General features: G+C 39.6%; 2 protein-coding genes across 6 annotated transcripts in view; one reads left to right on the top strand and one right to left on the bottom strand.

Annotated features, from left to right (window-relative positions):
* The first annotated feature begins 1,214 nt into the window (after positions 1 to 1,214).
* On the top strand, positions 1,215 to 5,097 carry b3gnt7l (UDP-GlcNAc:betaGal beta-1,3-N-acetylglucosaminyltransferase 7, like). The gene has a single exon (XM_022200527.2). The coding sequence runs from the start codon at positions 1,527 to 1,529 to the stop codon at positions 2,754 to 2,756; it is 1,230 nt and encodes a 409-aa protein (XP_022056219.1). The 5' UTR covers positions 1,215 to 1,526; the 3' UTR covers positions 2,757 to 5,097.
* cep104 (centrosomal protein 104) overlaps positions 4,185 to 20,120 on the bottom strand; it is a 46,201-nt gene continuing 30,265 nt past the window's right edge. For all 5 annotated transcript variants that reach the window (XM_022200536.2, XM_022200537.2, XM_051949355.1 and 2 more), the window contains 6 exons: positions 16,455 to 16,533; positions 14,253 to 14,361; positions 13,997 to 14,135; positions 13,046 to 13,113; positions 10,240 to 10,327; positions 4,185 to 6,612 (listed from right to left, as the gene is read on the bottom strand). In XM_022200536.2, coding sequence (XP_022056228.2) covers positions 6,482 to 6,612; positions 10,240 to 10,327; positions 13,046 to 13,113; positions 13,997 to 14,135; positions 14,253 to 14,361; positions 16,455 to 16,533 — 614 coding nt within the window. In that variant the 3' untranslated portion in view covers positions 4,185 to 6,481. The remainder of the gene's footprint in view (positions 6,613 to 10,239; positions 10,328 to 13,045; positions 13,114 to 13,996; positions 14,136 to 14,252; positions 14,362 to 16,454; positions 16,534 to 20,120) is intronic.

Raw genomic sequence — 20,120 nt, 5'->3', positions numbered from 1 at the left:
GAACATTTCAATATGCAGTAAGTCAATATATTGAAATACACAAACTCTTACATAATATATTTCAATATACAAATCAAATATGTCAGAAAAAAAGGTACATACCGTACAGTGTGGTGATGATCAAGTTTAGCAATGACCGATGGGACATTACTGAGTGAAATCGAAGAGGGTACAAACAAAGTGTAATTCTACATAATGTCCACAAGAGGACGCTAGAAGCCTTTGAAAGAAGCGATTAAGAGGTTCTGTCTGGTAGTAATTATGACCGTTGTGTTTGGCAGTCCTGTATGGAGATGCTGTAGCATTTAAAAACTGAGTAATGACAGTATACTTTATACTAAAAAACACGTACTATTATAAAACAAACGCTTTCTTTAAGCCCGTTGATTTGGTCACTAAAATCAACTGATCAGCTGTTTGTACTTCAGATGTCTTTTAGAATAAATCATTTCAATTTGTTTCTGATGCCATCTTTTTAACCCTCGTGTTGTCCTGCAGGTCAAATTGATCCGTTTTTGAAGTCTGAAAATGTGGAAAATATATATATATATTCACAGTGAAGCTTCCGATATCCACATTTTTAAGCATTTTTGGGAAATTTTTGACTATTTTTTTGGTGGAAAAATAAGAAATGCTACAAAATAAATGTTTCACAAAAACATCAACCAAAATCCAACGAATTTCACTGGATTTGGTTGATGTTTTTGTGAATGTCCTTAAGAAAATAATAGAAGTTTTACTGATATATATATGTAGTCACTTTAGATATTTTTAGAATTTTTTGAAAGACTTTTACTCATTTAAAAAAAAATATTTACAACAATCTTGCCAAATTTGGGGGATTTTTTAAAAATAAAACTTTTAAGGGAAACTGTTAGGAATTATTGGAATTTTCTTCCTAAACGTTTTGCAAATTTTAAGAAATTTGGGGATTTTTATATTTTTTAATTTTTTGCCGAATTTTTTTTTTCCAGACAAAAACATAATATTTTTGGTGCCCGTAAATAAAGACAACAGGAGGGTTAAGTTACAATTCTGTGGTTTGATTTGTTCACTTCCTGACAGCACACCAAGAATATGTAGCATAATAATGATTAAAAGAAGCAGAAATGCACTCTTCACAGTTCGTGGTGTCACCCGGTGCGGGAGAAATGGGAAACCTGCTGCTCCCGGATCAGTGCGTGTGAGTAGGGGGAGGAGATATGAGTGCAGGTGGGGGTGAGGCGGTGGTGTCCTGCCGCAGGTCTCCAGTCTGTGGAGACACTGAAGACAGAAGCCCGGGAGGACATGCAGCATCGTTCTACCGCAACCACAGGTCATGTGTGAGTCCACTGAGCCCCGACATGGGCGGAGGTGTCCCCGGAGATGCTTCACTGTCAGCGTGCCCTCCCTGCCCGGGACGCAGCCTCCGGTGTCCACATGAGGGGGGACGGCGGTGGAGGACTTCGCTCGGACGCACAGTTGTGAAACATTATGAAGGCAAAACGTCCAGAATCTGAGGGTCCCCGGGCGCCGCACTGACAGCCATGGATCATCTTTTTCGGAGAAAGCGAGTCGGTTTGCTGAAACCTCTCCTTAGTCTGTCCCTGGTGTTCGCTTCTTTTCTCATGATCCACAAGCTGAAAATGTCCGAGAAAGACGCAGTGGGAGTTAAACACATGAGGGATGCGGGCTGGTGTGGCTCCGAGTGTTTTTCGTTCAAGAAAGCAACCGTGGAAACTAGTGTGGAGAACTCCGACTCCCCAGTGCCTCTCCTGGATACGCAGCGGGTCTCCAACGGGACCCCGGCCTCCTGGGACGCGCAGGTTCTGAACTGCAGCGAGGACGCGTCGGTGAGGACCCAGGACTGGTTTCGGCGCCTGGACCCGAGGTTTCATCAGTTTGTTCTGCACAGACACTGCAGGTATTTCCCCATGCTCATCAACCACCCGGAGAAGTGCGCGGACGGAGAGGTGCACCTCCTCATGGTGGTCAAGTCCGTTATCGAGCAGCACGACCGGCGGGAAGCAGTGCGCAAAACCTGGGGCAAGGAGCACACTGTGGATGGAAAGAAGATCAGGACATTATTTCTCTTGGGAAGCCCCACTACCGGCAAAGACACCAAGAACCTCCAGAAACTGATCGAGTACGAGGACCTGATCTACGGGGACATCCTGCAGTGGGACTTCATGGACACTTTCTTCAATCTGACTCTAAAAGAGGTGAATTTTCTCAAATGGTTCGACATCTACTGCCCCGATGTGCAGTTTATATTCAAAGGAGATGATGATGTGTTTGTGAACACGCACAACCTGCTGGAGCTCGTCGGTTTCAAGGTGGAGGAGAGCAAGGAGGCCGACTTATTTGTGGGAGACACCATCTCCAAGGCGATCCCCATCCGAAACCGGCAGAGCAAATACTACATCCCCAAAGAGCTATACGATAAGCCATACCCGCCCTATGTCGGAGGTGGGGGGTTTCTGATGTCCTCCCAGCTGGCCAGAAGACTCTTCGTGGTGTCTGAGGACCTGGAGCTGTACCCCATTGACGACGTGTTTTTGGGCATGTGCCTGCAGAAGCTCCACTTGTCTCCAGAGCTGCACCCGGGATTCAGGACATTCGGCATCACCAGACGCAGGGTGAGTTCCATGAACAGCGAGCCCTGCTTTTACAAAAACCTCATCGTGGTGCACAAACTGAGCGCGCAGGAGCTGCTGAAGATGTGGAGCGTGGTGCACAACGAGGAGCTGGTGTGCGCACTGAGGACCTCCATATAACTGACAGTTTCTGTACATTGAAACCAACACATCCACCAAAGCTGAACTCACACAGGGAGCAGAGGAGGCTGTTTTAACTCATCATGATGATCTCATGGAATCTGCGGGGTCATGTCAGTGTTCATATTCAGTCACAGAGAAATAACACACTGCACACAGGTAGTTTGCATTCACCATAGTCTGAATGCCAGAATATAAAGGTTGCTGTGGACTGAACAGGTTTCCACTACTGCTACTCTGCCTTTGCATTTTGTAGAACCACTACAGCACAGCTGCACACTGTGAACTTGGCAAAGGTTTCTGATTCTTGGTGCCATTTGAGATTGCATCTGAAATCCAACGATTTCTTTCGAGTTGGTTGTCAGAGAAGCTGGTTTATGTGTGTGTTTGTGCAGCAAAGTGAACTACGTGGACTTACAGCGTAACAAACAGCTGCATTCATAAAGAACTGATTACTTTGCAGAGTATTCAAAAATTGTAAAAAATCAAATGTGTTTTTTTAAAGTTAATATATTGTTTTTATTTTATTTTTTAATTCACCGAGTCTGATTTACAGAGGCAGGCCTAAAACCAAAGAAATGAAAGGGCCGTAACACTGCAGACTGATGATAGTGTAAATAAAACTGGAGCTCTCCTAAATACACAAACACTGTTGCAGCATTTGGGTGATACTTATATGAACAGCACTCTGGGTACAACTAAGAAAAACATAAGGGCTCAATGTCTGCCGCCAGTTCTACAGTCTGCTTTGCTTTTAACCCTTAGATGCTCAAAAGGTCAAAAATGACCTTTATAACAATCAGTGTGTTTTTATGCCATTTTTTTGTCATTTTCATTAAGAATAATCATTTGTATTATTGTTTTTGTTCTATTTTTGTCCACACAAGAATGATTTCATGTTTGAAATATGTTTATTTTTCACTTTAAAACTGATTTGGATAATTTAAAAAGAAGAATTTTACACAGAACAGCAACAGAAGAATGTTAACATCCATTTTGTAGACATTTTTCCTCTCTTTTTCTCCAGCTGTTGGTGTTCTCAATGCCTCCATACAATATTCTTGTATGATATTACCAGTGATAAAGAGCTTGGGGTGGCCAGACAAATATTACAATATCTTTAAAAGCATAAAAGGTAACCTAAAAATTTTAATTGAATGATATCCAAAACATGTTTTTTTGAGGAATAGCTGGAACATGAAATGATAAAAGCTTTTCATAACAAAGACACTGAAAGAAATCAACCTCACCGGGTCATTTTTGACCCACTTACGCATCTAAGGGTTAAAGGAAGCTCAACACACATTTCTTTACATTCAGCTGCTAATCACAGAGGACTTCAACTCATAGATTCAAATCGTAACAGGAACCATTATTCATGTGCAATGTTGGGCTTAGTGTGGCTTTATTGTACAAATACACATAGGATTCAAGAAAAATAGCAATTTATTGCAGAAAATACTGACTACTATGCACATACATCACAATAAAATATCCACTGTTGCAGTAGTTCTCAGTACAGATGTACGGAGTGTCCCTAAAGTCTGGACACATAAGCAAAAATATGTATTTTCAAGAAATGAAATTTTGAACATCATTTTATTCAATATAATTAAATTCAATATATAATATTGAATTTAATCATATTTGATAATCAAATATATGTTTAATATAATAGCCATATTTAATCTGTGGAGGCAAAAAAAAGTTAGAGTTAATGAGATTTCCTGTGTCCAGACTTTAGAGACACCCTGCATATTATGATGGACGTTAGAAACCAAACATAGTCATGTTTTAATAAATGTTGAGCTGTTTCTCCACCAATACAACAGTCAGCTTTGTCACACACATTCATGTTGTCATTACAATTTGTCAAAGTGTACTGAACAATCTGAGACCAACTAGGATTGTTTTCAGGATGTGTCTACTCACTCACAGATTTGGTTTTTTCATTCCGTTTTCAGATATTTTACAATCAACACTGTCAAAACGCTGTGTAGCGCAACATCAGCAGTAAAATTATAGAGATAACTATGAGTATGGCAAATTAATGTTACTGATCCTGAATCTGTGAGTTTGTGTAGTTTCCAGCTAATTAAGGGCTTCAGACTGTTTGCTGGGTTCAGCCCGTGTCATTTTCAGCAGAAATCAAAACTTGAGGAAAAACAGGTGCTATACAAATCCAGCTGTAAGTAACACATTCACCTCCATTTCTTTCTTCATTACTATTTTATTAGGTCTATTGAGTTGAAATGTCTACTTTGTATTTCACTTCTACCCCAGATTGTCAGTAGGCATTTAAAGCAGGGCAATAAATAAAGTACATTCTGCTCTAAAACTACAGCAGTGAAACATCGTCACTGTGGCAAAGTGCTCCGTCATTCCTTCTACAAACTGTCTTAAGACAAGAAATGAAAAGCAATGTGTAAACAGATTAGTAACTGTGAAGCTGAATATAAATCTACTCTCAGGTTGACAATGGCTTTAGGATTGAAGAATGGCCTGCTGGAGTGTTGCCAAGGGACAGAAGTCTTCTGCTTGTAACTCAACCTCAACCTCTCTCATTACTGCTTCAATTAGAAGAGGAGTGTTTGAAAGTATCAGTCAGTGTTTCCTGACAAGATGCAGTGACTGGCTACACTGGTAATCAATGAGAAGCTCTTCAACAGATTTATCGTGTGGAAACAGATGCTATGAATGTTTCGGTTTTATGTAGAAATATAAAATTGCCACTGAAAGGCTAAAAAAAATGCTGAAATTTATATCAGCGATTGGTGATACTGAGAGGTTACCTCACAAGCCTGTGAAAACTATTGTACAATGGAGCCTTTTCGAGTGTGAGGAAATCGCACTGATGATGTCAGAGTGAGGTCATCAAGGGTGTCTCAGCATGGGCTTGGATACACCACATTTATATCACAGGGTCTGCAATGCAATTTGAAACTGTGGAGTTCATGAGCCTTTGGTGTTTAGCAGACAGACAGGATGTGATAAGAAGATGCCACTGACTGCACTGAGGGACGTAACATCAAGCAGTTCTGAAACCACCTATTCTGGGGCCTAAACGCCAGGATATATCCGCCACCACTGCTTTATTTTTTAACAATTCTTTTGTTAATCGGTCTCTTGTGAGTCTGTCAAACTTAATAGAAGTATAGTACAAAATTGATGGACTACCCTTTTAAGCTGTACAATTCCTCTTCGCAGAGGCTTCAAACGGCAGTGACCTTTGTGAAAAATAAGAGCCTGGAAACTCAGGAATCCTGTAAGGTGACACCAGTAAACAGAACACAGTGTGATCATGTTTACTAGCCCCGCAGGTGTTTGATGCTAGAGGCGTGATGGGTAGACAAAACAGGCCAGAGTCCAGTTTTCTCCTCGTTGTGTGAACTTTCTGCTACGGACCACAGAACACTTTAAAGTATCTCAGTGGATACAACACCAAGTTGTAATGCTCGTTTGTACATTACCTGATAAAACAGGCGTGTTCCCTTCTGGGTAGGGTTAAAATATATTAAATATATTGATGGCTTCAATAAAAAACTGTATTGGCTTTTAATATATTGTATAAGTCAGTGACCACATCTGAAACCTCTCGTGTGTTTTCAAAAAGTGTCAAATGTAGGAAAATAGAAGCAGGGAATAAGGGAGTAGGTGGGGATGTTTGTTGACGTTGGACTCCTCCTCTGGGTGTAGGAGGGTCTCTGGGTTGCATGGAACTTGTTTCAATGCTTCCCTAGTGTATATCGTTTGGTCAGAGGTGCCAGGGATGGGATCCGGCTGCCTCTGCCCATGGGCCTGGCTCGAGCCCCAACTGACCAGGATTGCTTCAACTTGGCTCCACCGGCAGCCTTGCCTGGACACACGCAAAATGGCATTTAGGCATCAAAGTGCAATACAAACATTGAAGCAGAGGAAACAGTTTCCAATAAATAAAGCAGCCTGCATCCCCTGTGATGTGAGTATAAACAGGAAGATTTTCTGGTGACAGCAGTTCATGGTGATGTGACGACATTCTGGAAGAGTCTGTGTCCTTTGATAACGTACCGCAAGGTCACTGAGTGTGTGCTGCAGCACCAAGGCTTACTCATACATTACACCACACAGCGCGCTGCTGGTGTATTCTGTCAGAATAATGGTGAAATTATAAAAATGTCAGAATCAATAATGGAAAATGTTGTAGTAAGTAGTGGTGCCAGACTAAACCACAAGTAAAACTCCCACATTCAGAAACGTACTGATCTATACAGCTTCGCATTCAGAAGTGCTGCTGTAGTAATAAAGACATTTAACAACGTCACCTAACAGAGGTGTGAAAATCCACACATGCGCCTTTGTGTGCTACTACATGATTTTTAAAGGTGGTCAGTAACAATGACAACTGTTTTCCTCTAAAAAGGCACTTGGACAATGTGTGTATATCAAATTGCTGTTGCTAAAAATATGTTGAGAGGTAATTGTGACAAAAACAAGGTTATATACACTCACTAGCTACTTTATTAGGTACACCTTGCTAGTAAAACCCCTTTTGCCTTCAGAACTGCTTTAATTCTTCATGGCAGACCTTCAACAACATGTTGGAAACCCTCCTCAGAGATTTTGGTCCATATTGACATGATAGCATCACACACTTGCTGAAGGTTTGTCGGCTACTCATCCATGATGTGAATCTCCCGTTCCACCACATCCCAAAGGTGCTCTATTGGATTGAGAGTGCAGTGAACTCATTGTCATGTTCAAGAAACCCGTTTGAGACGATTTGAGCTTTGTGACATGGTGAATTATCCTGCTGTAAGTAGCCATTAGAAGATGCGTATACCGTGTTCATAAAGGGATGGACATGGTCAGCAACAATGCTTAATTGGTACTAAAGGGGCCAAAGTGTGCCAAGAAAATATCCCCCACATCATTACACCAGCAGCAGCCTGAACTGTTGATACAAGGTGGGATGGATCCATGCTTTCATGGTGTTTACGCCAAATTCTGACCATCTGAATGTCGCAGCTGAAATCCAGACTTATCAGACCAGACAACATTTTTCCAATCTTCTATTGTCCAATTTGATGAGTCTGTGTGAACTTTAGTCTCAGTTTCCTGGTCTTAGCTGATAGAAGTGGTACCCGGTGTGATCTTCTGTAGCCCATCTTCTTCAACGCTGGACGTGTTGTATGTAAAGAGATGGTATTCTGCATTCTTTGGTGGTATTACAAGGTATTTTCGTCCATACAACAGGACTGGACTGGATATTTTCTCTTTTTAGGGCCATTCTCTGTAAACCCTAGAGATGGTTGTGTGTGCAAATCCCAGAAGATCAGCAGTCATCTGAAATACTCAGACCAGCCCGTCTGGCACCAACAGCCATGAGACGTGCTAAATCATTTAAACCCCTTTCTTCCCAATCCGTGTATGGTTCGCTCATTTGTTTTTCCGTTTCAAAATAAAATGAGAAAAAACAAATAATCGGTTTGTTTTTTCGTTTAAAAATGAAATTCAAGAAACTAAAAGCAGAGAAATTAAAAAAACGCTTTGTTTTTACAAATTTTAAGGTTTAAACAAACAAAAAAAGCCTTTTCCCATTTGAAAGCTATCGGCAGAACCAGAAATAAAAGTGAGAACTCGTGGCGACTTGACTTCAATTCTCTGTCTCAAACTCCTCACCACGTACTGTGAAAACAAGACGTGTTTGTCTTATTTAGAGCGAGTAGACGCATCACTCTGAGAACTCATGATCTCAGTGTGAACAAAATTGTTTTAATGGTCCAAGCAAGTGTTTTTAAGTATTAAAATGTCAAGAACTCTAGTTCTTGACCAGTTAACCTGATTGTCAGTTAAACTACAACAGCGGTCGCTGTTGTAGTTTAACTGACAATCAGGTTAACTGGTGATAGTTTCCGTCTCCACATGTTTCGTTGCAGGTTTGTCCCGACCAGACCTGGTTGTGTGTCAAATAAAGACACTAGACAAAGAAAACTTCCCCGAAAACCGTCGGCATCATTACTTAATAAATATCCATGTAAACATCACCTATAGATGGTTAAAAGAAATGTCTCTAATTTTATTTCTGGATTCCATCGTTTCATCTCACCGTTCATAAAAACAATATTTTTTATTTTGCCAGCATATTGTCTGTAGGTGATATCTACATGGATATAGCCTTTATTCAGCAGTGATGCCGACGTTTTCCGGTGAGCTCTTCTTTAGGGTCTTAATTTCACACATAGCTGGTCTGGTCTGGTCAAATCTGCTACAAAACATCTGGAGACGGAAACTATCACCAGTTAAACTGGAACACCGGCACCAGTAGATAACATCCCATCATAAACTTTCGTCCATACATCGGACCTGTCTATAAAACACACAAAAGTGAAACATAACATTCTACAGTTAATAAAGTATGGCACTGAAATTATCATATCTAGTTAATAGAACAAATGACAGCTCTCTTCAAATCAGCATTAGACAGGACTGCATCTTCTTAAATTGTTCTCCATGCAGAACCTCCTGACTCTCATTATGCACTCTATAATATAGTATAATATAATATAATATAATAATAATATAATATAATATAGAGCAATGTGGAGCTCCATGATTTCTGCGTGGGTTTTGTCACTCTCAAAGAGAATGAAATTGGAAAAGCGCTCCAGTACAGCCATTTTAGATGTGTTCACGAGCCAGACCAGTTTAAACTGTTCTTAGTCAGCAACTTCCGGTGTTGCAACATATGAAAACAGCCGTATTTTGTATTTCGGGTTAAAAAGCTAGAGCAAAAATCCAACACTGTGGTTTTTCCATTAGTTAAATATGTTTCTACATTTAGGTTTGAAAAACTGAAAAACTGAAAAACAAAAAAACAATGTGGTTCATTGGGGTTTTTTTTAGATTTTATTTTGAAACGGAAAAACGAATGAGCGGACCATACACGGATTCTTCCCCGTTCTGATGCTCGGTTTAAATTTCAGCAAGTTGTCTTGACCACACCTACATGCCTAAATGCATTGAGTTGTGCCCATATGATTGTCTGATTAGCTATTTGTGTTAATAAACAATTAAACAGGTGTACCTAGTAAAGTGGCCAATGAGGTATAATGAGAACCTGAAAAATGTAACCTAAATATTTTCATTATTTGTCATACAGTGTGCGTGCATTGGACACCAAATACTAATGGTCCCTCTGCCATCAGTGTAATATAAATGAGCTACCCTTCAACAAACCATCTGCCTTAATGAAATGTAGCACATGTATAATAAGCAGGGTTCTTGCAAAACATCACTAAAAAATGGATACACCAATTCCTACTACTCTATACTCCAAATTAAATCTGTCACTATTTTTATGAACCACCTTTTTTGTAATGAGGCAGAAAGCTGTAGTGGAAAAGCTGCAACATGAAATTCTACCAACGGACGTTGGCACTTTCTATAGCTCTCACACTAAGAGATGGGGTGGTAGGTGTAAGCTGGAGGTGTATGAATGCTTTACCTTGTGCTGGCTGGGTTCTCTGGGACACCGCAGTCCTGCGTGAGTTTTGTTTACAGCCCTCCCTTCCCATGAGGTGAGCCTTCCAGGCCTGGAACAGGGACAAAGTAGCTTAGTGAGTCTGCTTTCTTGATGAGGACAACCGCGGGTGACTGTAGACCCAGTCAAGGCCCAAATGGCTGCCCTCCCTCCCTCTAACACTGCAGTCTTTCATTGGATTTACACTGGGAGCTCTAGGAAGGAGAGTGTAACTTTCCTTGAGTTTTTTCATCCTTCTTTAATAAGGGTGTGTGAGGTGACAAACTGCATGCAGTGAATCAGATTGGTAATGAGAAAACAGACACATTACAGCTCAGGCTCAATCGTATGTCACTGTACAGTTAAACACAATCCTCTGCATAATCTGTTTCTCATGTTTAATGCAGTCTGAACATGGCTCATAGAAAAAGCACCAAACGTGAAACAGAACCTTGCTACAATTTCAAGTTTACATATTAAACATCCTTGTCTTAAGTTTGTTTGTTCTGTTGTTTTGCCTAAGACACTCCCACATCAGTAGGCATTTAAACCAAAAACTAAGGCTAATATATGTTTTGAACAGCAACCTTCAAAATGTTTGCTGTACATTAGGCTGGTTAAACACAAATGCCCTGTATGGATTTTTGATTTTTTAGGCATTTGGCCACACCCCATTAGGGGCATAAATGACTGGTTATTCAAAGTTTTATTAAATGGAAGTTGCTATTTCTTGTATTCCCTCTGTATTTTTAGATGCCTTCCAAACAAAATGCTGCCACTGCTTGGATTGACATAAATACACATATTCTATAAATGAACTCTTTACACTATGGCTTGAGAGAATAGCTAACAGGCCTTTGTTTATATATGAACTATAGGCGCTTTTTGCAAAACTAACTCGTGGTTCCTTGCATCCTCTGGTTTCAGTCTTGTTCTAGACAGGCTGTTTCAGTATCTGTGGCTAAGCTGTTGCTGTCCACACCCCCTTCTGCTGAAGACTCTGAGCTGAGTTTGTTACACAATGCTGCAGTTATCAAAACTGTATTTTAGTGGTGCAAACCTGCAGATTGGAAATGGCTCTGAAGTGACTGCTGTTTAACATGTAGTCTTAATAGGTTGGATCTTACTCACTGCTTCATACTCATTGTGTTTTTTGACAACAGAAACAAAATTATGTAAATAAAAGCTTTACTGGGAATTTTTAAACATGAGCATGAGAGAAGCAAACAGATGTAAATTCCAGCTGAATTAGGGCTGCACTGAAACACAACAGGTGACTTTAAAAAACAGTAACCCATCCAGTCCTTGTTAACTGCTTTCAAACCTTAAAAAGATTTCACCATGTCTGAATGTCCTTCAGCTTTACAGTTTCCACAGCATTGTGGCCAAATAATCACAGCTAATGGTAATGTTAGTCACACACAAACTAAAGATTATCATGGTGGCAACGGCAACAAAAGTAAAAGTAATGATCCATTGGGTTTTCAGTGCCTCAGATGCTGGGAGTGCATGAATATTCTTACAGCCAACAGAAGAGCATCTAGCGTGGTTTGCTCACGGCTGAGACAATTTGGAGCTAGTAGAAGCAGCCCCAGAGAGTAGAAAAACCTAGTGAACTATAAGGCCGCTGCTCATGTTAAACAGGTCACCTCACAAGCTGCAGGCAGTGAAGGGATACAAGACCAGGGGCCTCATTTATAAAGCTTGCGTACGCACAAAACAGGGCTAGAAAGTGTCTCTTTTTGGTCTCTTTTTGAGTAATGTTTAAAACAGGCAGACAAAGAGACAGACAAACATCGAACAAACGGATGCCGATCATCATACAACTCTGCCGTTATTTGGCAGACGAATAAGAACAACTCACACTATGTTCAAGAGACATTTTGTAATAAATGACCTGCATTGACTCAAGTTTTTCTCAAGCAAGAACAGAAGAGAAATGAAAGCAGACACCATTGTTCCATCTCTTTGTGAGGCAGAGGATCTTGTTCATGGTATATACATTTTAAACATCTCTGAGACACAAAGGACTAGTATTATTGTGTCGCTCCAAGGAGTGCTGAAATGTCAGCATTGACTATTTAAGAGAAGATAAGAGCAAACTATTTTCCTCGCGGTTGTGTTATGTAATATTCAACACACACAGGATATGCTGAATGCATGTCTATGTTTTTCAGTTTCCTGTTTTGATTATATTTCTTCTGTGACACAATCTATGTGCTGGTTAATACTGAGACGACCGGTAAATCTTAACAACTACTGCTTGATTTAAAGGAAACTTCAACTTATCCTATTTTAAAATAGGAGAATGATGACATTTTAAACTTTGTTTATAGCTAGTATCAAAAGCATGGTATTTTCTTAAATCACAACTACAGAAAATGAGGGAAAAACTCAAAGAAAAATATAGATAAAACTTTTATCAGTGAACAGCTGATCTGAAGATTTTGTGTCTACTTCTCCTGAAACTAATAAGAATGTGAAGAATGTGATGCCCATTAAGAACAAAGGTTTTGCTTCCTTTGAAGTCTGTAAAGGCCAACAATAGCTGTTTTTTCACCTCAACACCTGCTTGCTCCTAAAGCCTCATATTAGATGCTTTCTGACTTCTGTGTTGATATGAAAGCAAGAGAAAGACTTAAACCTAAAGTCAGTAAATACAAAATATACATCTGATGTTTAACTATTTTATAATCTAGTGAACATGTATTCTGTATGACAAATAAAAAAGCCACTTGCTATATATCTATTGATAACTTATCACCTGTAGCTAACATGTACTGAATCTCACCTCCTCTCCAGGCATGAAGTTGTTGTGACACAAAGGACAGTGGTTGGAGTCTTTTCCCGAGATAGGGGCTGAAACAGAAACATGACACTTTCAAGCTGCCTGTTATACAGTTACAGAAGAGAGCCCCTAAACAATAACTATAGACTACATGTTCAGATACAACATGTCTGTGAGCATTGGGATATATAATCAGTAATGCAATCAATACTAACTCACAATGTGTATTTAGTTACTTGTAATTAACAGAGGTAAAAAAAAAAAACCAACAACGGTACAAGTATACTGTAACACAATAGTGTCACTGTTGTTTATGGAACATATGGTTGATGATAGACACATTGTAAGCCATGCATTATCTGGACTTTCATTAAGAGGAATTTGAAATTGCAGCTTTCCAAACACGACCAGTAGTAACACAGCCTCTTTTTAACATGCTATCGAACTGGGAAATGCAAACTTAAGAGCCGATGAAGTAAGCTATCCTCAGTTTTCAGACCGTAAGTAAATACTAGCAACAGGACATTGATTCCTTAAAGGGTTCTGTGTAGCATTGTGAACAGAGAATATTTTCTGCTTTGTGTTTCTTTGTGGCCACAGAATGACTGTATCTGTTAGGCCATAGCTACTCAATAGATGGAACCAGTTACTATATAATAAAGGGGGGGGGGGCGAATATTCGGGTCCAGCCCGACAGTATACCAACAGCTTTTCATTTCAAAGTCTGTATTTCTAAATGGTGATGGGTGGGTATCTGTTTTGCAGTATGTTGGTTTTGTTAGACAATGGTGTTATTTTTTTCTTGATTTTACAAAGTAATGAAGGAAATATATTAGCAAAAAAAAAAAGAAAATAACTTTGTAGCCATAGAAATCCAACAAATTGCATTCTTTCCATTGCTTTAAACATTTTAAGAAATTTTCCAAAAGCATGAAAGAGCAAAAGAGAACTCACAGTTGCAGGTGGGACCCTGAACATGGCAAGTCATATCCTCGGTGGCCACAGCCTCTGAGCAGCGTGGGCACTGACTGAAATTGGACCTATTTTCACATTCACCCAGTAGGTGCTCTGTGAGGCTGGCTATTTCAACTACCTGTGAACAAAATCCAGAGCTGTATTATTGAGGTGTTTTTTAAACAGCTGAACAGATATTGTTTTTTAGGTAGATTTTTGAAAAAGTGTGAAAGCTCCTGGAAATGTAATAGTCTACCTGTCTACATTCATCACAACGCCGCAGCATCGGGCAGTGTTTCCAGTAGTGAAGGTCCAAACCATCTTCTGTGAATGACTCGTCCTTTTTACCACAAAATATACATAAGCTGAAACAGAGTGTGGACATCCCATCAGATCACATCATAATGAAGCTTACATCTGGCAAACTAATAAAAATAACACTCAAAATGAGAGGAGAATTTAACATCTCAGCTATATTCAAATGCTTGAGGTCACTTAGAAATGTCCTTATTTTTAAAGAAAAGCATTTTTTTTTTCAATGAAGATTAAATAAATCAGAAATACAGTCCAGACATTGTTAATGTGTTAAATTACTATTTTAGCTGGAAACGGCTGATTTTTATTGGATTATCTCCATAGAGGTACAGAGGAACATTTCCAGCAACCATCACTCCTGTGTTCTAATGCTACATTGTGTTAGCTAATGGTGTTGAAAGGCTAATGGATGGTTGGAAAACCTTTGTGCAATTATGTTAGCACATGGAAAAAAAAGTTTAAGTTTTCATGGAAAACATGAAATTGCCTGGCTGACTCTGAACTTTTGAACGGTAGTGTAGTTATACACTACCGTTCAAAAGTTTTAGAATGCCACAATTTTTCCAGTTTTTTATTAAAATTAAAGTAGTTCAAATTCAATGAATAGCTTGAAATAGTACAAAGGTAAGTGGTGAACTGCCAGAGGTTACAAAAAGGTACGGCTACCCAACACTGAAAAATAATGTACATTTCAGAATTATACAAAAAGGCCTTTTCAGAAAACAAGAAATTAACAACTTAAAGCTGTTCTGGAACAATGGAGGTTGATCAAGCCTTTAAAGTTGGTACTACCAAATCCTACAGGTGTCTCAACTTTAATGATTACTTACAACCCCCTCAGTCTGCTTAAAACTAGTGTTGGAGCACACTGTGGCACCATACTCTCTAGAGCATTATCTGAACAGTACTGTACTGCAGAAAGTAGTGTGTTGCTCTAAAATGGTGAGGAAAAGGCAATAACAATAGAAGAGAGACAGACCATCAGAACACTTAAAAATGCAGGTCTTTCCTACAGAGAAATTGTGAAGAAAGTCAAGGTTTCAGTGAGTATAGTTTTCTTCACCATCAAAAGGCACTCAGAAACTGGAGGAATTTCTGACAGGAGGAGGTCTGGAAGACCCAAAGTCACAACAGAACACAAGTTTCTGACAGTAAACGGCTTGGTGATAGGTGTCTCACAGGACAACAGCTTCAAGCACAGCATAATAGTGGTCGTAGCAACAAGTCTCAGTTTCGACTGAAGAGAAGAATTGGAGCTACGGCAAGAAAGCCATTGTTAAGACGTCAGAATAAGAAAAAGAGGCTTGCATGGGCCATGAAACACCACCAGTGGACTACTGAAGACTGGAAGGAGGTATTATGGACTGATGAATGAAAATTTTAAATCTTTGACTCATCATGCAGGATTTTTGTACAGAGTTGAGTAGATAAAAGGATGGTTCCTCAGTCTGTGACATCAACTGTCAAACATGGAGGAGGAAGCGTGATGGTCTGGGGCTGTTTTGCTGGATCCAGGGATGGTGACTCACAGAGTGAGAGGTACCATGAAAGAAAACGGCTACCACAGCATTCTGCAGTGCCATGCAGTACCCTCTGGTATGTTCCTAGTTGGTCATGGGTTCATCCTACAGCAAGATAATGACACAAAACATAAGTCCAAGCTGTGCCCGAACTACCTTCGGAAAAAAGAACAAGATGGTAAGCTTGAAAACATGGAATGTCCAGCACAGTCTCCAGACTTGAACCCCATGGAGCTGGTTTAGGATGAATTGGACTGAAGAGTGAAAGCAGAGCAACCAATAAGCGCCACACATTTATGGGAACTTCTGCAACAGAGTATTTTTACTTTATTAGTTTATTTGTTCTATGCTTTAATTTTAGAGTACAGTGAGACATTAACAAGTATAACTTCCAATAAAAAACTGGAAAAATTGGGGTGCTCTAAAACTTTGGACTGATAGAAAAACTTTGGACTGTGCATACATAAAAAAAATGAATGTGTGCAAACTAAACAAACACTAAACGTGATCATGGGACTAAAAACCAACAGACCAAAGCCTGGTTACACAGAGAGAATCCTCTTGCATATTCACATTATTCCACTAAATTTTCAAGGATCGAAGTTTGGTTCTGAGTTACATACTTGTCCAGATAGTTGATAGATTGTTGGACATCCACATTCTCTTTTGTCTTGCTCTGATGTGAGGGTCCTTTTGTGACAGCTGGAAATTAATGAGAATTACATGTTACTTGTCAAAAGTGCATTCACTTGTATGCTTATCAGCCAAAATATCAGCCAAATGAAACAGAATACTCTTAAATCAAAATGAATAATTCACAAAAATGTAAAAATTATGGAGGGTACATTTTTCAGTTGACAATACTCTCTACATATACACTTACAAAACTGAACAATTGGTAATGTCCTCATGTCACACTTGGAGTGTAACCATCTGCACCTTAGTGTAATGCTCTTGACGTTTTATGTAAAGCACTTGTCTTGGACATGAAGGGTGATATACAAATAAATTTGCCTTGACTTGCCCAGCCCTGTTAAGTATTCCTTAATATTAAAAGATTCAAAATTGTAACACCTCTAAATAATTGCATTCTTTCTAAGCTGACCAGTAGAATGTTTCCTCTCATGAACAATTAAAAATTGCTACTTTCAAAAGTTTATTTTGAAAGCGCAAGTTACAAAATATAAAATAAATGCAACAAAAGCAAATACACCAGTGATCACAGACACACAAGTCCTTTCTGTATGAACATGGCCATATAATGATCAAGGATGTCTAGAACTTTCTCAGTTTTGGACCTATAGGCTGTGTCTATCTGCATGTCTGCATCATGACTCCACATTGAAAAGACTTGTCAGAGGACCTGAAAAATGTGATTGTGATATTTCACAAAGATCTAGGAAGACATAGTAACATTCGGAATCCACTAAAAATTAGTTGAAACACAGAGTACCTCTAATCAGAACTGCACATGCCTACCCTCCTAAAATGGCACCATTAACAGTGTGCCATTTGCACAATCTAGCTATGACAAACAGATGGGAAAATATTTCAGATTTAGCACAGGGATTATAAATAGAAAAAATCAGATTTTATGTGAGAGCTCAGACAATGTGAGGGACATATCATTACGCTAATCTCTGTGGCTGGCATCCATGAAAAACCACTTGCTTGTTGTTGAAACAAAACAGCAAAATGAAATTTTGCTAAAGAACACGAATAGAAACCTGATCAGTGTGATCAGTTCATTCTTTGGTCAGATGAAACCAAAATAATTTGTTCAGCTTGGACAAGAGCTAGCATGTTTGGTATGAAACTGGCTAGGACTACCACAGTGAATACATAGTCCTGACAGTGAAGCGCTGAAACGTGAAGTAAAAAAAAATCACCTGGCCAAGTATGTCATGTAACTTGAACCCAATACAACACTTTTAGAGTATTTTATGACAAAGAAAGGCAAAGCAGCAAAACCTCTTCAGAAAAAAACAGCTAATGAAAATAGTATCTCAGTAAAGGACGCTGGTCTCCTCCATGGCGAGGACTCAGTCTGTCATCAAAAAAAAGGTAGAACAGGAAGTATTAAAACAAGTCTAAGATTTGATCCCTAGTAATAAAAGGTACACTGAGTGTTGTTTAGTTGTGATTGTGGGACTTATACTTTTAATACAGTGAATTTAAACAGTTTTTCATTTTATTTTCATTCATAAGAGCAAATACTCTACTGTTAAGTCATGCAATTTTTGAGAGGCAATGCAATTTATAATCATTTGTCATTTAAGTGATGTTGCACAGGAGTGTACTCAGCTCTGCAGTATAATATAAAGTCGCAAGCAAGTACATGCTAACATTGCCACTGCTGTGCTGCTAGATGACTGCATCAGTCTAAAAGATTATACCTTGACAGGGAGCTTGTTTTCTGTCACTGGCATGCTAAAATAACTTCCCTGCTTGGAGCTGAAGTGGTTAAACTCTTGAGAGCACCGTTACTTGGCAACTGAAGACAAAGGCAGATGTGTAGAGCTCCTTGCTCCTGTTAAAATGGTTAATAATTGAGGGGATTTTACATCTTAATGCCATGAAATCTAAATTCCACTCAAAAAAATGGCTCTCCATTCATGTCACAGGGCACAGCCAGAGCACCCTTTCACATGTTCCACTTGCATATAAACACATCACATTTGACCTACAGCTTGCCAGTCTGAAAAGACTATATGAGCACATTGTTTTGGTTTTGTGCCATTAAAGCTGCTGTCCGGAGTTTGAATCGCAGCGTCTCCCAAAACACTGTTGGTCCCACCAGTGTTTATTTGTGCACGCGCGCAGTACCTGACAGGAGTGCCCGGAGTGCTGCAGCATCTTGCCCGTTTTGCTGTTTTCCACTCTTCTACATTTAGTACATTTAGTAAATAATAAAGGAATTACGTTAGAATGCTGTATTGAGTCTAACTTGTCCTAATACCAAAATAACATGAATCTGCTAGGACAAACGAGTAAAGTTTCAATATGTGATTACACTCGTGTATCGCTCTCGATGACGTTGTTTATCAAACTTAGTGCATTTACGCGTGTATATGTGTTACATTGTTTATTTATTTCTATCTAGAGTTCAGAATTGCATGACTCCTCTGACGAAGAGTATGTCCCAGACGCCCCAACATCTTCCTCCAGAGGTCGGGCATCTAAACGAAGCCGTCAGGCGGGCTATGGAGACCGTGGTCGGGGAGCGACGCGAGCACCCCAAGCCAAAAAACGTCCTGCAGTCTCTTGGCCTGACAAGCCGTGGGATTGGTAACTTTTCTGGAAGTTGCTGAGCCCTGATACTCTCTCCTCCACGAGCAAAACAAATGTGCATGCGGTTGCGTAGTGCGTAGCTCGCCCACCTCTGCATGGGCTTGCTTGCTGTGCGCGTAACCGTTGATTGACAGCATGACAAAGCTGAAGCTCGAACTTGATTGGTCGGCAGCGACCGGCGCTTTTTGGAATAACATGGGGGTCTATGAGAGGAAGGCGGAGCTCAGGAATAAATTTTCATATCGCGTTATTCTAACTTTATATTATAGTATCGAACTAGACTAACACATTTAAGCTTTGTTAAACAATGATACATAAATTGAAAACAAACGGAAACTCCAGACAGCAGCTTTAAGCAACATCTTTTTGTGTTTTAAGCAGTCCTTATCAGCTCTGGTAGTACAGTACAGCCATGGCCATAAGTTTGGACACAAGTACCATGATTCTTGTGAATCTTAGAAAATACCACAAAATTGTCACTTACAATACAGTACACAACTCCTGAAAACTATATTAAGTTTCATATTTAAAAAAACATCAAAAGAGTTTGGTGTCATTTTGTTATTCTTACCAAATTCAGTTGTGAAAGTACTGCATTTTTTTGTTATTTTCTTGTAATATTATGTTTTGGGAACAAAGTTGTTCCAATTGTTGGAATTTATTGATAATATTATATCCCTTGTTGATTTGTTGACTAATTAAACTGGTGCTGTCAAAAAATATTAGTTATGTTCTGTAATAGACATCAAAACAGCCATAGGAAGCAGGCGTAAACTAACCGTGACGTCACCCGTTGGTTTCAACAGCGAGAAAATGAAGCCCGGATTTTGCTACTTCCTGGTCGCCGTTTTGGATTTTTTGGAGCCAGTGATGTAAAAAGCGTCATCAAACAGACTGGACCGGAGAGCAACTAGGGGCAGGATTGGCTGAGAACTCTTATCCCGCCCACGTTTTGCCGCAGAGGCTTCTGTTGCTGTCTATCAAGTATAGCCACGCCC

This window comes from Acanthochromis polyacanthus, chromosome 6, assembly GCF_021347895.1.
Source record: "Acanthochromis polyacanthus isolate Apoly-LR-REF ecotype Palm Island chromosome 6, KAUST_Apoly_ChrSc, whole genome shotgun sequence".
Lineage (NCBI taxonomy): Eukaryota > Metazoa > Chordata > Actinopteri > Pomacentridae > Acanthochromis > Acanthochromis polyacanthus.
This window is presented reverse-complemented; position numbering and strand designations above follow the sequence as displayed.